The 23,001-nt window shown below is 32.8% G+C and overlaps 1 protein-coding gene across 5 annotated transcripts in view; it reads right to left on the bottom strand.

Moving 5' to 3' along the window:
• Positions 1-23,001, bottom strand: part of UCHL5 (ubiquitin C-terminal hydrolase L5) — a 43,877-nt gene that overhangs the window by 5,723 nt on the left and 15,153 nt on the right. For 2 of the 5 annotated variants that reach the window (XM_079107082.1, XM_079107080.1), the window contains exons 4-10: positions 17,050-17,175; positions 16,904-16,965; positions 16,695-16,825; positions 14,744-14,807; positions 5,583-5,685; positions 4,340-4,453; positions 1,204-1,302 (exon numbers count right to left, since the gene is read on the bottom strand). In XM_079107082.1, the coding sequence (XP_078963208.1) occupies positions 1,204-1,302; positions 4,340-4,453; positions 5,583-5,685; positions 14,744-14,807; positions 16,695-16,825; positions 16,904-16,965; positions 17,050-17,175 (699 nt within the window). The remainder of the gene's footprint in view (positions 1-1,203; positions 1,303-4,339; positions 4,454-5,582; positions 5,686-14,743; positions 14,808-16,694; positions 16,826-16,903; positions 16,966-17,049; positions 17,176-23,001) is intronic. The other 3 variants (XM_079107079.1, XM_079107081.1, XM_079107083.1) reach the window with 2 other exon arrangements.

Here is a 23,001-nt window from a genome sequence, read left to right as displayed (position 1 = left end):
AATCTGACGTATCATATGATTTAGCACATTACATTATTTTCATATAATATTCTTAACAGAAATATTTCATGGTGTTTCACACAAGAATATTCTGCCTATTCTATTCTATAAACAATTTTGAGAACAATTTTGAGTAACTTTAAACTTTAAAAATCAGTTTCCCATCTTGGAATACTCTGACATATATGAATTAAAAAAAAAAAAAAAAAAAAAAAAGTTGAGATTTAGCAGTTTTCTCCAAATAGCTTTTGCATTTAATGCTAAAAGTTGAGTTATGTTTCAGGTATTAAGGTAAATATGAAAATCTTATTAAAGCAAATCTCACATTATTTTAAATTTATAAAACACCTGGGATGAAATATATCTTCACTTTGTAAACGTTAAAATTAAAAGAAAAATATACCTACCATGTAATCTGGTCTTTATATTAATGGTCCAAAATTTTATTTGCCTAGTAGTATCTTCTCAGTGTTTCTCAAAATGTGGTACACAGATCAGTTGCATTAGAATCACTTGGGGAACTTATTAAAGAATCCTTCCCCTTTATCAGAATATCTGGGGAGGGGCCAGGTAACATGTATTTTAAAGAGTATCCATCGATGATCACTTTCAGAAATGCTGATTTACAGTATAAACTTAGAAACAATTCAACTGCATTTCATTTACTCTGCAAATATTTTATTAAGCATCTTCTTATATTGAAGGAAAAAAAAACTTTGAAATCAGAATTTTTTAACTCACTTGTGTTAGTTATTCCTCAGTGGAAAGGATACTATATTAGAAATAACAAAATCTATTTCTTAGTCCAAACTTTTTGTTTTCCCCCCATCAATGTCCACTCTAGTTTTAAAATTTTATGAAATCAATTCAAAGTTTGCTAAATTAAGTAGGAAAAAATCTGTTATTCTGATTATTTAGATTAAAAATGTTTTGCTCAAAAAGTGTTAGTATTTTAAATTTTCATTTAATGAAACACAACCTGAGTTCTACACAAAAAGAATTCTGGAAGGCAAAAGAAGTGGGGCAATTTTTTTATTTTTATTTTTCAGTTAATCAGGCTGAACTAATTTTCATAGAATATAAAACACTAGGCAAAAGCAAACAAATAAATCTAAAATGTTTATGAAATTGTAGCTCCACTCATGCCAAAAAATATACTTTATATATAAACCTAATTTAAGTATTCAACAATAAAATGCTTACCTTTTCTACAAGAGGTATTAACTGCTGGTGTTCTGCTAAAGTCTTTAATAATTCCATAATGAAAGGCAGATAATTATGCTTCCTTCTGATATTTTCAATCTGAAAAACAGAACATTAAATCACTCTAGCTACATTTCCACTAGTTTTCTGACATTTCATTTTTTGCATCCAATTTAAAACAAATGGAATAAATCCTCCATACTTAAAATAAAAATATTAGAAATAATGAAATTGTGTTCCTACTGAGAATAAATACTAATAAAACAGGTGGCAAGAGTTTCTTGGGCATGGCTTCTTATTGTAAGATTAGCGAAAAGAGGCTTTTAAAAGCCCAATCTAAGATTATTCATGAAAATGCTACTTATGGCTAGGAACAATGGCCTACACCTATAATCCCAGCAGCTGGGGAGGCTGAGGCAGGATGATTTCAAGTTCAAAGCCAGGCTTACCAACTTATCAAGGCCCTAAGCAACTCAGTGAGACCCTGTCTCTAAATGAAATATAAAAAAGGGGCTGGGGATGTGGCTCAGGGATTAAGCACCCCTGGGTTCAATTCCAAAAAAAAAAAAAAAAAAAAAGCAACTTATAAAAGTAAACTTAAGAGGTCTACATAATAAATTAACATTCTTAATACTACATCTATGTAAATAATCATGGAAGTGTAATGAGACCAGCTTTATTTTGTGATCAAGAACAATCTTTCCTTTAGATTATATTTTATTAAAAGGGGGTAGAATATAGGGGAAAACTGCTTCAGGGGGAAATTATGCATCATCTATGTTATATGATTCTAGCCTTCTACTAACATTAATATTATAACTTCTGTCTAGTAGAGGTTCAATAGATAGCTCTTCATAGGGAAAAAAACTTGTATCTTTTGCAAATTCATTTCAATATTCTTTTACTCCACATAAACTTGTGCTAATTTAACAATTCTTTTTAATTGGCTGTGATATCTTATATGTTCTTGAAGTTAATTAAATTTTAATGTGTTCATTTTATGTCAGTATGAGAATCATTTTACCTTTTTTTTTTAAACAATGTAGCAAAGATTCTGAACACTTAATCTGTTATTTTATATTTGGTAGATACTAAAAATGAGTTACTTACATGACAATCCTGCATAATAATATAAATAATGGATAGTTTGGATTTTTTAAATATTATATGAAATGGAAAGTGACATTTAAAGCTATCTTCTCTTACTTTTCTATCCCCGTGAATTTTTTCTGCCCAGAATACTCCAGAACCTACCTATTCCAACCACATTTTTTGTTTTTTTGCTTTTTAAAACTTTATTTCAACATAACTATGCTTACAGAAATACACTCACATTGGTTAATAGAATGCAATTTAAGTTTAACTTATCCTACACAATTTCAACCAAAAACTTGGTACATGGTTTAAGATTTTAAAAAGAATTTGCAATCTGGCTTATTTTTATCTATTACTAATGTATATAAAAGATCTGCCATCAAATGCTGCTAAGGAAAGCAGCAAGAACCTTGAGAAATATACCTTTGGTTTGCCTCAGAAAAATAACAAGTATTGCACTGTAAAAGTTTATAAAATTGGTGCAACAAAACATTGTTGTAATGTTACAATGCCAGTTTAGAAAATTCAAATGGATATAGAAGGGGTTGGGAGGGTGCCTATGTACACATGTGGTACTGTAAAAGTTATCTGATATAGTTTATATAGCATGTAGACTGTAAATCTACATAAAGATTCAGATAATTTCTTAAGTCTGAATTAACACTATCAGCTCACTTCATCTGCTGAAGTCAACAATGAAACTCTGCACACTGGCTTTAAGTTTTTTTGATGTACACAAAGTAAATTTTCTTCCCCAGTTTTTCAGTCCAGAAGAGACAGTATACTACAGGCAAGGTATTCCTTCCATTGTTAACATTCATGGGGTGACATGTGATGAGGTTAACTGGGGTTTTAATTTGTATCAGCACTCATGCAAATGGCCCCCAAAGTCAATGACCATATGCTTTGTAAGTGACTAAGATATTCCAACCACTTCCACCAGAATAAATACTACTACTTCAAGGTCCATTTATTTTATTTAAAAGTCATTTGTTGGCTGTTAGGTATGATTCGAAGCACTATGATGACACTGTGGTGAGCAACTAAAACAATAATCCTTTCCTTCAACTGAGCTTCAAATGAAAAAGTATCCTTTTACTACTGTAACACATGACAAATAACCTAAGTTCAATATCCAAAGTCAGGCAAAATTCAAGTACTCTTTTCTCTCTCTGAAAAAATGTTTTTTGAACATATTGCAAAGTGAGCAACTCGCAGTACCAAAGAAACCTTGCTATTATATTTGACTCTGAATTACACAAATGTTTACTATAAGTAAACAAAATAAAATCAAAACTTTTTTTAAATCCCCTAATAATTTGAAAGCAAATCAAGAGAAAAAAAATTTAAGTTGATTTAAAACACAGCAATTTGATTGTACATCTAAAATAGGATATGTCCTAGCCGACACAGTGGCACACTCATATAATCCCAGCAACTCGGGTGGCCATGACAGGAGGATTGCAAGTTTGAGGCCAGCCTCAGCAACTTAGTGAGATGCTGTCTCAAAATTCAAAAAAAAACTGAAAGAACTGGGGTACAGCTCTGTGGTAAAGTGCCCTTCCACCCACACCACCTGCCTGGGTTCAATTCCCAGTACCACACCAAAATAAATAAGTAAAATGAGATATATCGTAAGGAATAAAACAAATTTATGAAAAAAATATTTCAATTGTTATGAACATTATTGGTATTGTTATTCTGAGTATGTGTATGTGTGTGTATAAATAAAATCTCAAACTATCAAACCATAAAGATGTTAATTCAAAAAGACTTATGAGACTGAAGTGGCTCCCGAGTCTAAACATGGGATAATTTGAGCATCAATAAGAATAATAACTGCAATGAACTAAATCTGTTCATAACAACAATTTTAAAAAAGAAAAACCACCTATTTATCTCTGTAGGGTGCCAGAGAATCAACACATTACTCTGAAAACTGGTAAATGATGGGAGGGAAAGAAATCATTCAACACACCTTCATCTCAAAATATACTGCTTCTTATTAAAACATTAAAGGAAAATATTTTTAGAAACATACCTTGTATCTTTTTAACTTTTGTACTTCTTCTTCAATAAGCATCTGATTTTTGGCAACTTCTGACTGAATAGCACTTAACATATTACTACCCTGATCTGTGTCCATAGGTTCCTCCTTAGGAGAAAGAAAAGAAATAGCATACCCTAATGATTGAGGCTTAAGTCCAGATATTTTTAAGTGATTAACAATTACAGTTATTTTCAAATATCTACCCTTAGAAATACTGACAAAATATCAGTCTAACAATGGCAATAGTAAAGGATAAAAGCCCTAAAAAGTACCTTCCATATTTCTAAGTTCTATAAGAACACATACATTTCACCTAAAAACCATCTATACTATTAATATACTGTATTGCTATCTTTTATTAACCTATAAAATAAATTACCTTAAAATATACTCTTAAGAGTATATTTTATTTATCAAGGGATTATAAAGTAGTCTTTGTCTACTATTAATTCTGTTCTTTAATCATATTTAGTACAGAAAGATAACCAAAGACTAGTAAAGATTAGCTGTGAATCTAAAAGTACTCAATTAACTATCTGAGAAATATACTCTAACTTGCTTTATTATATAATGAAATCATAGTAAACAGTCACAACAGTTCATGGCTAACATTTACTTAACCCTTCCGTTTGTCAAGTCATTGTTTTAAGTGGTTTACATATATTGTCTCATTTATCCTCATGACAACCTCATAAAGTAAATATTATTATCTTCATGCTACAAGAAAAACTGAGATATCCACTATCTGACAAAGCCAGGAACTAAATCAAGGTAGCCTGAATCCAGATTATATTTCCTTAATTTCTACTCAGACTTGACTAAATGTGTGTGTGTGTGTGTGTATAGATATATGTGTGTGTATACAGATCCATATTTATCTATCTATCTATCTATCTATCTATCTATCTATCTATCCACCTACCTACCTACATACATACATTGGAGGGGCGCTGGGGATTGAACTCAGGGGCACTTAAACACTGAACCACATCCCCAGCCCTTTTTTGTATTTTATCTTGAGACAGGGTCTCACTGAGTTGCTAAGGGCCTCACTAAGTTGCTGAGACTGGCTTTGAATTCTCTATTCTCCTGTCTCAGCCTCCCAGGCCACTGGGGTTACAGGCGTGCATCACCACACCTGGCTTAAAAGTATATTTAAAAAAAAAAAAGAAACATACTTCCCCTGAGAGAATCACTAAGCTAGAACTTTGCACTTAAAAACATGGTCACAAACCTCTGCAAGTTGTCTTTGTAACTCTGCTATCTTCTGTTCATATATCATTTTTCTGTCAGACACAATGGCCATTAGGTTAAATCGAATTTCACCTTCACTGTACCTAGAAAAGAGTTATTTTAAGAGTTATAAAGAATTATAAAACCATTGCTATTAAGCTAATCCACTGTGAGTAATACCATTATCCTTTGGGGTAGCTAAATTATCAACTGACTAATAATTCAAATTGGCATTTTTCAAAGTTTTTGTATATGAAAGAGTAATAACTATAGCAAAAAAAATTAGCTAACTTTCCTCACAAATATTTTTATTTATTTTATTTATTTGTTTTTGTGGCGTTGGGGATTAAACCCAGGGCCTTGTGCATGCGAGGCAAGCACTCTACCAACTGAGCTATATCCCCATCCCATAAATATTTTTAAATGTTCTAAATGGTAACTACACTTAAACATTTGAAATAAAAAATTTTAAGTAATATATTTTCATCATTTTCCCTAACACTCTAAGAAATCATGACAATTCTTTTACTTAAAAATGTTCAAAAACAGAATAAATTAAGAATCCACATTTATTAGATTAATTATACTGGAATTTTTTTTTTTTTTTTTTTTTTTTTGTCGGGGCACTCGACCATTGAGCCACAACTCCAGCCCTATTTTGTATTTTATTTAGAGACAGGGTCTCAATGAGTTGATTGGCGCCTCACTTTTGCTGAGGCTGGCTTTGAACTCCCCAAACTCCTGCCTCAGCCTCCCAAGCCACTGGGATTAGAGATATGTGCCACTGTGCCCAGCTATACTGGAATCTTGATAATTATTCTTTACTACACAATTTTTCCTAGGTAATAATAGTGTTTCTAGTCTCAATTAATATATTTAAAATTTTTATTTCTACCTTACATATAAATATGCAAAATGTTTATGTATTGCATTAATATAATGTATGATTTTATTTTGTACTAAAATTTCTGAATGTTTTTTGATTTTTACTACTATGATATCAATGAAATCCCTTGCAGCATAAGCTTGTTTACAGTAGAAACTAACATTTTAAAAATTATCTATAACATGTACATGGCACTTAATCAAGATAAAAATATACAAAAAAGGTAAGCCCATTTTGTGTTAGTTCACCTCCATGGGTTTCTCATGGTTCTATTCATGAGACAGAACACAGCCTAATAAACTATGAAATAAGGAAAAACTGTTTTAAAATTTCCACTTGTGGAATTTTGCATGTTCCTATTCTTTCCACTGAGTACAACTAAAAATACAGAACAAATATATTAAAAAGAGAGAGAGAAAGACAAAATGTTCAAATGAGAAGGCAGACAAGCAAGGGAACTCACAACTCAAGAATAACATGAAGATGAATTCCCTGAGTTCTCTTTCTTCCTCATTAATCCCAGAGTTGAAGCTGAAAAAATCAGCAACAGCCAAAAAAAAAAGAGAAAAAAAAAAAGTCCAACAAAAATCTGCTCTCTGCAAATAGTGACAGCTTAAGTTCCTCTTTTCCTATTCGTATCTCTTTAATTTCTTTAGTCTGCCTAATTGCTCTGGCTAGAGTTTCGAGGACAATGTTGAATAGAAGTGGTGAAAGAGGGCATCCCTGTCTTCTTCCCATTTTTAAAGGGAATGGTTTCAGTTTTTCTCCATTAAGAATGATGTTGGCCATGGGCTTAGCATAAATAGCCTTTACAATGTTCAGTTATGTTCCTACTATGCCTATTTTTTCTAGTGTTTTCAGCATGAAGGGGTGTTGCATATTGTCAAATGCTTTTTCTGCATCAATTGAAATAACCATATGATTCTTATCCTTAAGTCTATTGATATGACAGATTACGTTTATTGATTTACGAATGTTGAACCATCCTTGCATTCCAGGAATGAACCCCACTTGATCGTGGTGCACAATTTTCTTAATATGCTTTTGGATACAGTTTGCCAATATTTTGTTAAGGATTTTTGCATCTATAGTCATCAAGGATATTGGTCTAAAATTTTCTTTCCTTGATGTGTCTTTACCTGGTTTGGGTAGGAGGGTGATATTAGCTTCATAGAATGAGTTTGGTAGGGTACCCTCCTTTTCTATTTCCTGGAATACTATTTGCGGATAACATGGTTCTATATTTAGAAGATCCAAAAACCTCCTCCAGAAAAAACTTCTAGACCTCATCAATGAATTCAGCAAAATAGCAGGCTATAAAATCAACATGCATAAATCTACAGCATTTTTATATGCAAGCGATGAAACAGCTGAAAGAGAAATGAGGAAAACAACTCCATTTGCAATAGCCTCAAAAAAATAAAATAAAATACTTGGGTATCAATCTAACCAAAGAGGTAAAAGATCTCTACAATGAAAACTACAAAACACTGAAGAAAGAAATTAAGGAAGGCCTTAGAAGATGGAAAGATCTCCCATGTTCTTGGATAGGAAGAATTAATATTGTCAAAATGGCCATACTACCAAAAGTGCTATACAGATTCAATGCAACTCCAATTAAAATCCCAATGACATACCTCACAGAAATAGAGCAAGCAATCATGAAATTCATCTGGAAGAATAAGAAACCCAGAATAGCTAAAGCAATCCTTAGCAAGAAGAATGAAACAGGGGGTATCGCAATACCAGAACTTCAACTATACTACAAAGCAATAGTAACAAAAAGAGCATGGTATTGGCACCAAAATAGACAGGTAGACCAATGGTGCAGAATAGAGGACACAGACACAAACCCAAATAAATACAATTTTCTCATACTAGACAAAGGTGCCAAAAATATGCAATGGAGAAAAGATAGCCTCTTCAACAAATGGTGCTGAGAAAACTGGAAATCCATATGCAACAGAATGAAACTAAACCCCTATCTCTCACCCTGCACAAAAATCAACTCACAATGGATCAAGGACCTTGAAATCAGACCAGAGACCCTACCGATTATAGAAGAAAAAGTAGGTCCAAATCTTCACCTTGTTGGCTTAGGATCAGACTTCCTTAACAGAACTCCCATAGAACAAGAAATAAAAGCAAGAATCAATAACTGGGATAGATTCAAACTAAATAGCTTTCTCTCAGCAAAGGAAACTATCAGCAATGCCAAGAGAGAGCCTACAGAGTGGGAGAATATCTTTGCCAATCATACTTCAGATAGAGCACTAATTTCCAGAATCTATAAAGAACTCAAAAAACTCTACTCCAAGAATTCAAATAACCCTATCAACAAATGGGCTAAGGAAATGAACAGACACTTCACAGAAGAAGATGTACAAGCAATCAACAGATATATGAAAAATGTTCAACATCTTTAGTAATAAGAGAAATGCAAATCAAAACTACACTAAGATTCCATCTCACCCCAATTAGAATGGCGATTATCAAGAATACAAGCAACAATAGGTGTTGGAGAGGATGTGGGGAAAAAGGTACACTTATACATTGCTGGTGGGGTTGCAAATTAGTGCAGCCACTCTGGAAAGCAGTGTGGAGATTCCTTAGAAAACTTGGAATGGACCTACCTTTTGACCCAGCTATCCCACTCCTCAGCCTATACCCAAAGGACTTAAAATCTGCACACTACAGAGATACAGCCACATCAATGTTCATAGCTGCTCAATTCACAATAGCCAGACTATGAAACCAACCTAGATGCCCTTCAATTGATGAATGGATAAAGAAACTGTGGTATATATATACAATGGAATATTACTCAGCTATAAAGAATAATAAAATTATGGCATTTGCAGGCAAATGGATGAAATTGGAGAATATCATGCTAAGTGAGATAAGTCAATCTCAAAAATCCAAAAGAGGAATGATCTCGCTGATAAGCGGATGATGACACTTAATGGGGGGGTGGGAGGGGGACAAGAATGGAGGAAGAAGGGACTGTACAGAGGGAAAAGAGGTGGGAGGAGTGGGGGGAAGGAAAAAAATAACGGAATGAAATCATTATCATTACTCTATGTAAATATATGAATATGCAAATGGTATGCTGTTAAAAAAAAAATCTGCTCTCACTAGTCAATCAGAACAGGGTCAATCTGACAAGACAGAAAACTTTCAGATAATAACTGTTCTAATGTAGCCAAACACAACAGAAAAATCAATGACCCCACTCCAAACTACAACAGCAAAAGTAAAGCAGAAAGCCTAGACTTCCCACCTCACTAGGCTGCAATGAGGTACCCAAGTTAGTGTCGGAATGAAGACTGAGTAGCAAGTTGGGAATTTTATCCCTGCCAGGTGATAACAACACCCATTTGCACTATTAGAGAACACTAAGTAGAAACCAAAACTGTCATTATCATCTGATGGCAAAGAAGACCATCCCTGTCCCACTTCAATATCAATAGAAGCCATGCAAGGATCAGTAACAAGGCACTCTGACCTCTCCCAGCCAGAATGGTATCTGTGGAAGCCTTGTTGCAGGCCAGAACCCCCAGACCTGCCCAGCAATAACAAGGAAAACAGGGACCCTCTTTCCTCCTCAATAGAAGCTACATAGGGAACCTGGACTTACAGTCCTTCCGGGCAGTAATGAAATGGCACCTCCAATTTACCCTGCCAGAGCAGTGTTCATTAAAAATAGCAAAAATAGAACTTTTATTTATTTTTCTAATTATTATTATTGCCAGGAATTGAACCCGAGGGGCACTTAAACAATGAGCCACATTATCAGTCCCTTTTATTTTGAGACTAGGTCTCACTAAATTGCATAAAACCTCACGAAGCTGCTGAGGCTGGCCTCCAATTTGTGGTCCTCCTATCTCAGCCTCTGATCTGCTGGGATGACAGGCATGAGCCACCATTGCCAGCCAAAATGAAACTTAAAAATAAGTTCCAGTCTTATTATATAATACTCAGAATGTCCAGGTTCTGTTTCATCATATTTATAACAATGAAAATCTCAATTTGAATAAATAAGCCATTTGATAATGAGATGGCAGATGGCAGACTTATGTAACAAAGATTTTAAGAGTCATTATAAAAAAAGTCCCAAGGAACAATTATAAACACAAGTCTCAACAAAAAACCACGATATAAAACAGAGACAAATGGAAATTTTACAATTACTAAAATAAAAAAAAAAAGATAAACCTCAATGGAGGGGCTTGTAAACAGGAGAATGGAGGGGACTCCCAGCAAGAATCAGTGAACTTAAATACAGAACAACAGAAATTACCCAAATTGAACCAAGAAAATAAAAAGAGAACAAAATTAATAGAGCCTCAGGAACCTGTGGGACTAAACCAAAGAGAGTGAGGTTTAAAAAGTGTTCCAATGTATAATGACTGAAAACTTTCCAAATCTGACTAGATATAAACCTGTAGATTTAAGAAGCTGAGCAAATCCCAAACAAGGTAAATATAAAGATCGTCACACCAAAATATAACGTAGTCAAACTTCTAAAAGCTAAGGAGAAGGAAAACTATCTTGAGAGCTGCATGAGAGAAACACCATGCCTATAGGAGAATGACAATGGATTTACAATTAAAAAAATCACAGTGGCCAAAAGGAATTGGCATAGAACTTTTCAAGTGCTAAAAGAAAAGACTGTCAATCTGGAATTCTACATCTAGTGAAAATATCCTTCAGGAATGAAAGAGAAATCAAAATATTTCCAGATTAAGAAAAATAAGAAATCTGTTCATATAGAACCTACCCTTTAATGAGCTAACAGAATTTTCTAAGCAGAAAAGAAATGATAAAGAAAGGTATCCTGGAACATCAGGAAGAACAATGTAAAGAATAAAAATATGAGGGCTGGGGACATAGCTCAGTTGGTAAGAGTGCTTGCCCTGCAAGCACAAGGCCCAAACCCAGCACCACCAAAAAAAAAAAAAAAAGAATAAAAATATGGTTAAATATGTTTCCTTACCTTTAACTTTTTTAAGTTATGTTTTGGGTTAAAGTGAAAGTCATACTGTTTCAGCCAGTCATGGTGGTGCATGCCTGTAATCCTAGTGGCTCAGGAAACAGAGACAGGAGCATCACAAATCTGAGGCTAGCCTCAACAATTTAGCAAGGCCCTATGCAACTTAGTGAGACCCTGTCTCAAAATTTTAAAAAAGGGTTGGGGATGTAGCTCAGTGGTCAGGTGCCCCTGAGTCCTATCCATAATACCAAAGGGTTGGGGGGTAAGTTTTCCTAAAATGTATACAGAAGAATTATTTGTGTTATATAAACGGAAGTAGTAAAAGTATGTAAAGGAAGGTAAGGTTCTATATTACACTCACACAGGTAAAATGTTGACACCAATAGACTGTGACAAGCTTGAAAACCACCAAAAAAAAAAAAAAGTAATACACTAAGCCAAGCATGGTGGTGCATGACTATAATCCCAGTTACTTGGGAGGCTAAAGCAGAGGTTCACAAGCTGGAGATCAGCCTGGGCAACTTAGTGAGATCTTATATCAAAACAAATAATTAAAAGGGTTGGGGAGGTAGCTCATAGCAGAACGTCCCTGGTTTCAACACTCAGTAACACCCACATACACACACACACACACATACATTAAAGCTAAAAATAATATAAATAAAAATGGAATTTCAAAAGAATTTAAATAACTTACAGCAAGGCATAAAAAAGAAAATTAAGAAATGAAATAAAAACAGAGAAAAATTAAATGGCAGATTTAAACCATAACATACAATTATATTAAATGTACATTTAATTTCAGATCTTCTAAGTCCTCTGCATTTGATGTAAATGATCTCCATACATCAAATAAATCCCTACAAAAAAACTCACTTTAAATATAATGATATGTTGTTAAAAATAAAGGAAAAAAATATATCATACATATGTTATCCAAAGAAAGCAAGAGTAACTATATTAAGAGATAAACTTTGCAGCAAAGAAAATTATTAGAGACAGAAAGGGCAAAAGGGACATTATGTATTGATAAGAAAGTTAATCTGGTCAGGTATGGTGGTGCATGCCTATAATTCCAGCAGCTCGGGAGGATGAGGCAGGAGTATCTCAAGTTCAAAGCCAGCCTCAGCAAAAGTAAGGGACTAAGCAACTTGGTGAGACCCTGTCTCTAAATGAAATACAAAATAGGGCTGGGATTGTGGTTCAGTGGTCAAGTGTCCCTAAATTCAATCCCTGGTACCCCCTCCCAAAAAAAGGGTTAATCTAAAAATAAGAAACAGTAATGATAAACATGCATGTACCAGACAACTCAGCTGGAAAATGCATGAAGCAAAAATGATAAAGCTCAAAGGAGAAATAAACAAATTCAAAGTTGTCCCATTTTCCAAATGAGTATCTATGTAGAAAATGCCATAAAATCTGGGTGTTTTTAGCACAAACGATACAAGACAAAGGGTGAAAAATCACTTTTATTTCCATGTATTAGTAATGATGACATGGAAATGAAAAATTAAAATATAATATCATTTATAATATCACTCAAAAGAATATGAAGTGCTTGGGTATAAATCAGAAAAAAATGTGTGCAGGATTTATATACCAAAAATTATAAAACGCTAATAAAAGAAATAAGAGGAGGGAAAAAAAACACACACACAAACAAAAAATAAATAAATAAATCAAGACACCTAAATAAAGGTAGAGACCGGGTTTATCTTGGAAAACTCAAAATACTACAGATAACAATTCTTCTCAAATTGATCTAAATATGTGATACAATTCCTCTCATAATTTCTAAGACATTTTGTAGCTAGAGAGAAAAAGTATACAAAAATTTATACTGGAAACCAAAGAAACCAGAATAGCTGAAACAATTTTGAAGAAAGGAATGAATCTGAAGGCATCAGTCTGCCTGATTTCAAAACATGGCAACAATAATCAAAATTGTATACTACTGGCAGAAGGAAAACCGATGAATGAAAAGAATAATAAACCCTGAAACAGAATCATACAAATATGCCCAACGTGGTTTTTAAAGGTTCAGGAGGAATTCAGTAGAAAATGGATAGTCTTTTCTAATAACTAATGACAGAGAAATTAAATATGATAAGCAAAAACAAACAAAAAGAAAACAATCTTGTCAAATCTTACACAAAAATTACTTAAACCAGATCACAGATTTAATGTAATATAAACTGTAAACATTTTAAGGAAAAGAAAATAGGATCTAGGGCCAGGCAAAGCACTTATAACCTTAAGAACAAAAATATAATTCACAACGAGAAATACTGATAAGTTGAACTTCATTGGGATTAAGACTTGGCTCTGTTAGAAATGATGTTGAAAGGACGGGCTACAGACTAGAAGAGAACATTTGCAGGCAACATATCTGATCGAGAACAGGTATCTAAAGTGTTTAGAAAAATACCAGGGCTCAACAGTCAAAAGCCAAAAGATGCAATTAGAAAACGGGTAAAGGGCATGAAAAGATTTTTAACATCATCAGTTAACAGGAAAATGTAAACAAAAATCACAATGAAATATGAGAATGGTTAAAACAAAAAATTTTGACACTACCAAATACTAAAAAGAATGGAAAAAAACCTGGATCACTCATATTTTAAAGGAATGTAAAAATAGCATGACCACTCTGCAGAAGAGTTTGGTGGTTTCTGGGAAAAACTATTAACATGCGTTTACCATACAAACTTATGGACACTCCTGTGCATTTATCTCATTTATACAAAAGTCTGTACAAAAATGCTTACTGCAGTTCTATTCATAATAGCAAAAAAGTATATATAATCCAGATGTCTTCCAATGAGTTAACAGGCAAAAATCTGATATAATTTACACCACAGAGTACTACCCATCAACTAAGAATGAACTACTGATACACTTAACAACCCAGAATAATCTCCAGGTATGTTGAGTGAAAATAAGCTAATATAAAAAGATAACACAATGTATCATTCTATTTATTTAACATTATTTAAATGAGGAAAACTATAAAAGAGGATCGAACTCAGTGCCCCACACAAGCTAGACAAACACTCTACCACTGAGCTACAACCCCAGCACTGAGATTAGCACATTTAACTTCTCTAAAGTTATGTCATACATGACATCCATGTAAAACCTGGAATTTTTAGAAATAGATTTCCTGAATGCATTAATCCAATTAAAAGTAGATGTTCTATTTAAAAAAAAAAATCAAGTTAAAAAAAAAAAAAAAACTTAAAATCCTGAATGTTTATGCCAATGAAATTAGCTGAGCATTTACTTTTGTATTCTTTTTTCTATGACTGGCCGTACTGCGCTGATCCAGTCATCTTGATTGCATGCACCTAGAAAAAAATTTTAAAACCGATTAAAACAAAAATAAGAGCAGTCAATATTAACACTCCCTCAAAAGTTTGATTTAAAATATTTCTTTCTATAAATACTTTTAGTAAATTCAGGACAGTAATTCATTTTAGCATTACTGTATTAAGCTTCAATTCTTATTGTCTTGGTTAAAGGTTAGGAGAAAGAGTATACCATAATTTGCACTGTCATGTTATTGTGTTACATGGGAGAAACTAAGCAAGTATTTGAGGAATTAACTCATTTAAACTCACAATCCTGTGAGATAAGGATAACTACCCTCATTTTACAGAGGATAAAACTAAAGGATTAGAAAGACTAACCCACATGTTAGGGCAAAATAAGGATTCAATCCTTATTTACCTGACTCCCACAACCACAACTACAAAATAAAACAAAGTGAAATTCATCCATAATGTATGACCAATTTTACCCAAATGTTTTAATCCTCTTTTCACTAGAAATTATAGCATAGCCACCAGCTGTACAGTAAAACTGGCTGCTTTATCTTTTACTTCCCTTATATTTGATAATTCTAACAAATAAAGAATGTTGACCAGATCAGCAAAAAAACCTTCCCAAGTAGGGAAAACAAGTAACTACAAGTAACTACAGAACTGAAAGAACATTCTATAAATTTTATGTAAAAGACATAGAAAAATAAACATTTTAAAATATAGAGGAAGCATGTAAATTTATAATAAATAAACTACTGGTTGTATACAAGAATATGGTCAAAAATACAAACAAATGAACCTACATTAAATTTTTTTTTTTTTTTTTCAGTGCTGGGGATTGAATCCAAGACCTCATGCATGCCAAGAGCTGTAACTCAGTCCTAAAGAATTTTTAAGTATAAAAGTACAAAGTTTTATGAACAGCATTTAATAACAGATTCAACTAAAACAAGTTCTGCTGGACTTCATTCAATCTAAATTTAAAAAAGGAAAAGAGAAAATTTAGTAAGGTCATAATAGGGAGTTAAAATTCTTTCAAGGAGTGGGTGGGAGGTAGCCTAACATGTACAAGTTCCTGGGTTCAATTCCCAGGACCTGGGGTCAGGGGGGACTTTTTTGGATCACTGTTTTAGTAATATTTCAGAACTACAGATTATACTCTCAACCTTAATAACCATTTATCATCTTTGCTCAAGGTTAAAAATGGGGTAGGATAAGGACAAATTTGCCCTTTAGTACAAAGAAGAGCACGATAATGCACTAAATACAAACTTTGAAGAAAAATATTTAGGAGATTGTTGAGCAATGAGTTAAAGTGATTCTGTATGATCCAACTCCAAATTAAAAAAAAAAAAATTACTCTACTAGAGATTGAACCCATGGACACTCTATCACAGAGTTATATCCAAAACCCATTTTATTTTTTATTCTGAGACAGGGTCTCACTGAGTTGCTTGCTTGGCATCAAAATTCCAATCCTCCTGCCTCAGCCTCACAAATTGTTGAGATTACAAGCATGAGCCACCATGCTCAGGCCAAATGAAAATATTATATTCCAAGATGGTGCAAGAAATGCTTGTTATCCCCAATCAATACAAATGACAATAACAACCTTTTAAATTCACCGAGTAAATTTAAGTTAACTGGAAAATAAAAAATAAATTATATGAACTGTGAGTTAAAAAATATTTTCTCTTACAAAATAATTAAAGGTCTCAATTGAATTACTATAGTTAACATGTCCTTCCTCTATGCTATTTAATTCCATAAAAAGCTAACACATTCATATTATACTACCTTACAGTAATCTCCACCTTTAAAATTTAAGTAATGCTATAGTTTAAATGAAGATGAATATTCAACTTTTTCTCCTTGTCAAAAGTTAAATACCAGGAATTAGAACCAGATTACCTAAATCAATTGGTCCTTCTCTTAATCCATCTAATTCATACAATCTTCCATTAACAGGAACATAACTGACAAAGTGAAAAGCATCTTCTTCTTTGGCTGATGTCTTTGCATCAAATTCAAACATTTGCTGTCTGTAGTTAAGAAAAAAACAGTGAGAGACAAAGAAACAAAAATAGAAACTGTATCGATTAAACATAAAGACTCATTACCTGGCAAAACTATTGTGTACTTGTCGAATCACATCCGAATTGCTCAGCGCCAAACCCTTCATCTAAAATAATTTTAGAAGCAGTCTATTAAAATAAGAACTATGACAAAGAGATCATTTTAGGATTAGAAAGAAGACTGTACTCACAGCTGCATCAAAACTTTGTGAAAATTCTTTAAACTCTGATAATGTCTCTCCTAAATGGACATCTTGATGGGTACAGTTCAATAACACACTTACAATGGCTTGAGTAGCACACGCATTGTTAATTACCTATAAAACATAAAAACAAAGATATTATCAATATTTTTTAAAAAGTTTTTAACTGGTGAAAATGATCCCCGAATATAGATTCATAGTTTCCAATTTTTATTTCATAGTCTTAGCATAAAGATAATAAAAATGTTTGATTTCTATTCTAGTCTATTTCCAGGAATTGACTAATTCTGGAGTTAATTCTAGGAAACAAAGAAAATAAATGAACTTAAAACATTAGTGAAAACCAATCCAGTAAAGGTTATGAGAACAAACCCTAACCTAACACACAGCTGATTAAGCCAATAGAACTTATCCTTCCTTCTTACTCACTTTCTCCTAAACTTATTCCTACTTATCTTACCTATACAAACTTCAACTCATGTATGGGGCTTTTAGAAAAATTCTGCAACAACTCATATTAGTTTCTATTCTCACTTAAATCCTCCCAAAAGGGTATATAGTGTCCACTCAATCACAGTTTGTACAGTGTTGTACTTTAGCTATAAAATGTTCATTTAACAAATTATAGCCATGAAGCTTTCTAGACACTTCACATATATCAATTTTTTTTTGGGGGGGGGGAGGTATCAAGGATTAAACCTAGGAGTGCTCAATACTGAGTCACATCCTCAACTCCCACCTTTTTGTATTTTTTATTGAAGACACTAAATTGCTTAGAGCCTCACTAATATGCTGAGGCTGGCTTTGAACTTTCAATCCTCCTGCCTCAGCCTCCCAACCTGTTGGGATTACAGGCCTGTGCCATCACGCCCAGTTCATATATTAAATCTTTTAATCCTCTCAACCTACTAAGAAGTAGAACTACTCTTTCAGGTTTTTTGTTTGTGTTTGTGTTTGTCTACAATGCTGGAGATCAAATCCAGAAACTGACTCAGATTAGGTAAATGCTACAATCTCTACCCCTAATTTTTTTTTTTTTTTTTTTTTTTTTTGAGTGCTGGGGATCTAACCCAGGACCTCATGCATGCTAAGCAGCTGCTACACCACTGAGCAACACCTGCAGCCTAAAGAAGCAACAAGTTAAAACTATATTCTCAACTAAGGCACTCTTTCTTGTTCCCTGTGTTCTCCATTAAGATCACTCTTCCAATTCCTAACAAATGTAATACCACTATCATTCTATAATTCCTCACTGAAAGCAATATGTATTCAAAATCATCTTAGAACTGATGAATTAGAGGAGCTCTAGAATCCAATTAACATTGTTGCTGATTTCTATTAACATAAACCTTAATGTGAATCACAGTTCCTTAGTAAATCTGGATGATAAGTTTTAATGCTTAAAGAAGACCATAAATATTCTAATGTTTAATGTTCCCTTATCTTGGGCCAAAACTATCTAGGATCAAATTAAGGACAGAAGTAGAGTGAAGTCAGAAGTTAAAATTTATACTTATTCACACATTCTTTTGAAATCATGACATATTAAAGATATACTACAGCTGGGCGTGGTGGCATACACCTGTAATCTCAGTGGCTCAGGAGGCTGAGGCAGGAGGATTTTGAGTTCAAAACCAGCCTCAGCAAAAGTAAGACCCTGTCTCTAAATAAAATACAGAATAAGGCTGGGGAGGTAGCTCAGTAGTCAAGTGCCCAAGTTCAATGCCTGGTACCCAAAAAAAAGATATACTATATAATCAATGCTGGGCTACGTAGCAAAGCTTTAAGAGTTATCTATGAAACATTTCTATGATCTAAGGACTTCGAATCCGCAACCCACCACTTCACAATTTTTTTTTTTTTTTTTTTACGGAAGTAGGAAAAAAATCTCCTATAGTTTCTGATAGTTTTTTGATGTCAATAATAATTTATAATGTCCATGAATTATTATAGCTCATTTTGTATGTGTCTAAATAGTAGTAATGACAGTGTACATGGCAACATGGGAATAAAAATATTAAAGTTTTAAAAAGAGGTTACTGTCACTAAGTGGTTATGCTATACAGAGTAAAGAATTACCAAAAGAAGTATAGCCACTCACTGATTCAAATAGTATTTAATGAGTAGCTACTAGGTGCCAGACTTTTGACAGATGCTGAACATACAGTGAAGAAGAGAGATGTGGTCTTTGTCCTTATGAAAACCATATAATATTACCACATATATATACATGTGTGTGTATATGTGTATATACATAGATATATATACATATTTGAGACAACTAACTTATATTATAAAAAAACTATTATAATAAATTATTTATGTGATCGCTAACTTTTTAAATCCTTTATTATCAAGATTCTATATATGCTGGGTTTTAACACATTTTAAAGTTAAGTAGTAGAGTTCACCAACAGAAACAAAAATTGAACAAAAGTCACAAGTAGGGCTAGCCCAGAACCTTAAGAATTTGGTTTGAATCCCTTGGTTAGCATATACACTATTTCATTTCATATCTCTTATACACAACAATTCACACATTGATACTGTCAACTTGATATTGCAGGCATTTGATTATGTAACCCTGTACTCAAGAATAACTTGTTTTCAAAACTTATGCAAAAAAACATAGTAGATACCCTGGGAAACAATGCTCGAACAGCTTAAAGTACTACACATATAAATCAGAATCATTTGTCATTGACTCATAGCTATAGCAACATAAATAGAATTTTAATATTTATTAATAGTCCAGGAAAAACTAAAGAAGGTAATTATGATTTCTTAAAAGAAATCATGTTGCTGAAAAAAATAATAATAACTGTAAGCTGGGTGTGGCAGAATGTGCCTATAGTTGTAGCAAGTAGCTGGCTGCGAGGGAGACAAAGGCAGGCAGATCAAGTGAGCCCAGGAGTTCGAACACCTGGGCAACACAGCAAGACCCCACTTCAAAATAACAAAATAAAGCAAAAAAGATAAATGTGCTACTCATGAAGAATTTGGAAAAAAAAATTTCACCAAAAAAGAGATGAACAATAAAACCAAAAAAGAGTTAAAGAAGAAATTATTTTAGATTGGAGTAGTAGGAAAGGTTTCCCTATAAATGTGAAATTTTAACAGGGCTTTGGAAATGTGGACATAGAGAACAGAGAAAGAAATGTATTCTGTGAAATAAAAGAGTTTGAACAAAGAAACAAAATAAGAGGACATATCTAAGAGATAAAGAGCATACTGGTTTACATTAACACGATTATAATCAACATAACCTTGTAAATCACCGACCTTGAGGATTACCGTAAGAATAAAAAGTTTTAACAGGGAAATAAAAATGAAACTACTGCTTCAGAAAGACTCACATTTATAGGAATGATGGAAGAGGACTGAAAACAGGTCATCTGGTGATAATGACAGTGTGAAGTAACTAATAAAAGGTACAAAATTAATAAAGCATAAACCCCTTTCACACAAATATGGAAATAAAAATCCAGGAATCAAGTGTACAACTAAAATAGTTAAAGATTTAAAAGAAACCATTTTGAAATGGAGAAATTCTGACAAAAAGTATCCTAACTCAATCTGGTCCTTTGTTAAACTGAAACAGTGGTTAAAAATATCTCAAACAAAAAACAACAACCCCAGATGGTTTTACAAGCCAATACTACCAAAATTTGAAGAAATAGATCATTTTAATTTTACAAAAACACTTTATGATAATAAAAAAAGAGGCATAAAGACAGCATGAACCTAAGTAAAACTAGTCAAGGTTATCGCAAAAAGAAAAACTAAGGCACATTTCATTGATAATATTGATTTTAAAGTCTTAAACAAAATACTGTTTAATCCAACAGTGTATAAAAAGAAACCACATCATGACCAACCGAACTTAATGGAGCTACTGGATGACTTAATATTAGAAATATTCATTAATGTAATTAACTGAAGTAGCCTACCAAAAAGGAAATAAACAAAATCACCTAAACAGAAGCAGAAAAAGCCTTTGAAAAAATTTAATATTATTACATAATAGTATTTAATAACAGAGCTCCCTTGCACAAAAAATTATCTTTAAAATTTTTCCTTATCTTAAAAAATTACTTTAAAAAAAACTGTAGTAAATATCCTAAATGGGAAAATAGTAAAAGTATTCCCTTTAAAGTCACATATGATGGACAGTGCTAGTTGTCTCAGCCTGTTCTACTGAGCTTGGGATTAAAATAATTGGAACAACAAAAAAAAAAGTCACATATGATTTTACTGGAGATCTTCGCCAGGTAATAAGATAAGAAAAAATAATTAGAGCCAAAAGAATTAGAAAAAAGGAAAAGAAACTGTGGTTATTTGAAGATGATATGGTCATTTAAGCAGAAACACCCCATTCCCCCTAGAAAATCCAACAAATTATTAGAGAAAATAGAAAAAACTTAGCAGAATGGCTAAATATATTAGTACATAAAAAGTGAATTGTCTATCTTTATAACAGCACAAAACCAGGAAAAAATAACCAAAAAAAAAAAAAAAAAGATGATTTACAATTATAATTAGATATCAAGAAAAGAAGCTGGGTGTAGTGGCACACGCCAATAATCCCAGGAGCATGGGAGGCTGAGGCAGGAAGATCATGAGTTCAAAACCAGCCTCAGCAAAAGCAAGGCAATAATAAGCAACTGAGTGAGACCCTGTCTCTAAATAAAATACAAAATAGGGGTGGGGATGTGGCTCAGTGGCCAAGTGCCCCAGAGTTCAATCCCTAGTACCCCCTACAAAATAAAATAAAATAAATGAATAAATCTAACAAAAGATCTATATCGACAGAGATGTCATCTGATAAAATTATGCAATATTTAAAAATTCTAAATAATATTCTAAATAAAATTCTAAATAAATAATAATAGGAACAGACTAAGTTCATAACTTAATGTCATAAAGGTATAAATTCTCCTTCAATTTGCACATACATTTAGTGATATTCCTGCCAAAATTTCAACACAATTTTTCATACAGCTTGGTAAGATTATAAAATTTCCACGAGAAGTATAGAGCTAAGATAATACAGTTATTGCTGGAATAAACAAGAGAGACAACCCATTAGGTTTCATAATTTCAGTAGTTAAAGGAATTAAGTCAGGGTGGCAGTGGCACAGAAATAGACAAACTTAGTCAAGAGAACAGAGTGGAATCCAGAAAACACACCCAAATATACACAGGTATGGAACTTTAGTGTACAATAGAGGTTGGCATATCAAATTTTTTTTCAAAAAGGAGATAAATGTTCAACAATGAGGCTAGAAAAAAAATGATAACCCATTTAGAAAAAGAACCTGGTGTACAAAGGACATATATGTCAAAAATAAAATTTTAAATACATGTGTAAACATCTTTTACAATTACAGAGAGAGAACAATTATACCACATTTTTTAAAAAATACTCTAAAACAGAAAAGTCTATTCAGCAAAATACACTTAAAGTGAAACAAAAAGGTGCCAATTTGGAGAAATAGAGTCAAGATTATGTAACAAGCAGCTCCTACAAATTAAAAAAAAAAAAAGTACAATTTATTAAATAGAAAAATAATATAGGAGCTGGGGAGATAACTCAGTCAGTAGAGTGCTTGCCTAGCAAGCACAAGGCCCTGGGTTCAATCCCCAGCACCACAAAAAAAAAAAAAAGAAAAAAAGAAAAAGAATATAAATGGTAATTTCAAAAAAGAAATACATATGGCCACTAAGCATTTCAATATGATTAGTGATCAGGAAGATATAAGTCCAGACAATATCTAAGTACCATTATAAAATTAACTGACTAGGAAAAATGTAAAAGGCCCAATGATGCCATGTATTGAAATATGTGGTTTTGTGCCCCTATATTTTGCTAGCGGAGTATTAAACTGGAGAAGCTATTTGAGAAGACATTTTGATACTGCCTCCTAAAGGTGCACATCT

The sequence above is a fragment of the Sciurus vulgaris genome, assembly GCF_902686455.1.
Source record: "Sciurus vulgaris genome assembly, chromosome: 12".
Classification (NCBI taxonomy): domain Eukaryota; kingdom Metazoa; phylum Chordata; class Mammalia; order Rodentia; family Sciuridae; genus Sciurus; species Sciurus vulgaris.
This window is presented reverse-complemented; position numbering and strand designations above follow the sequence as displayed.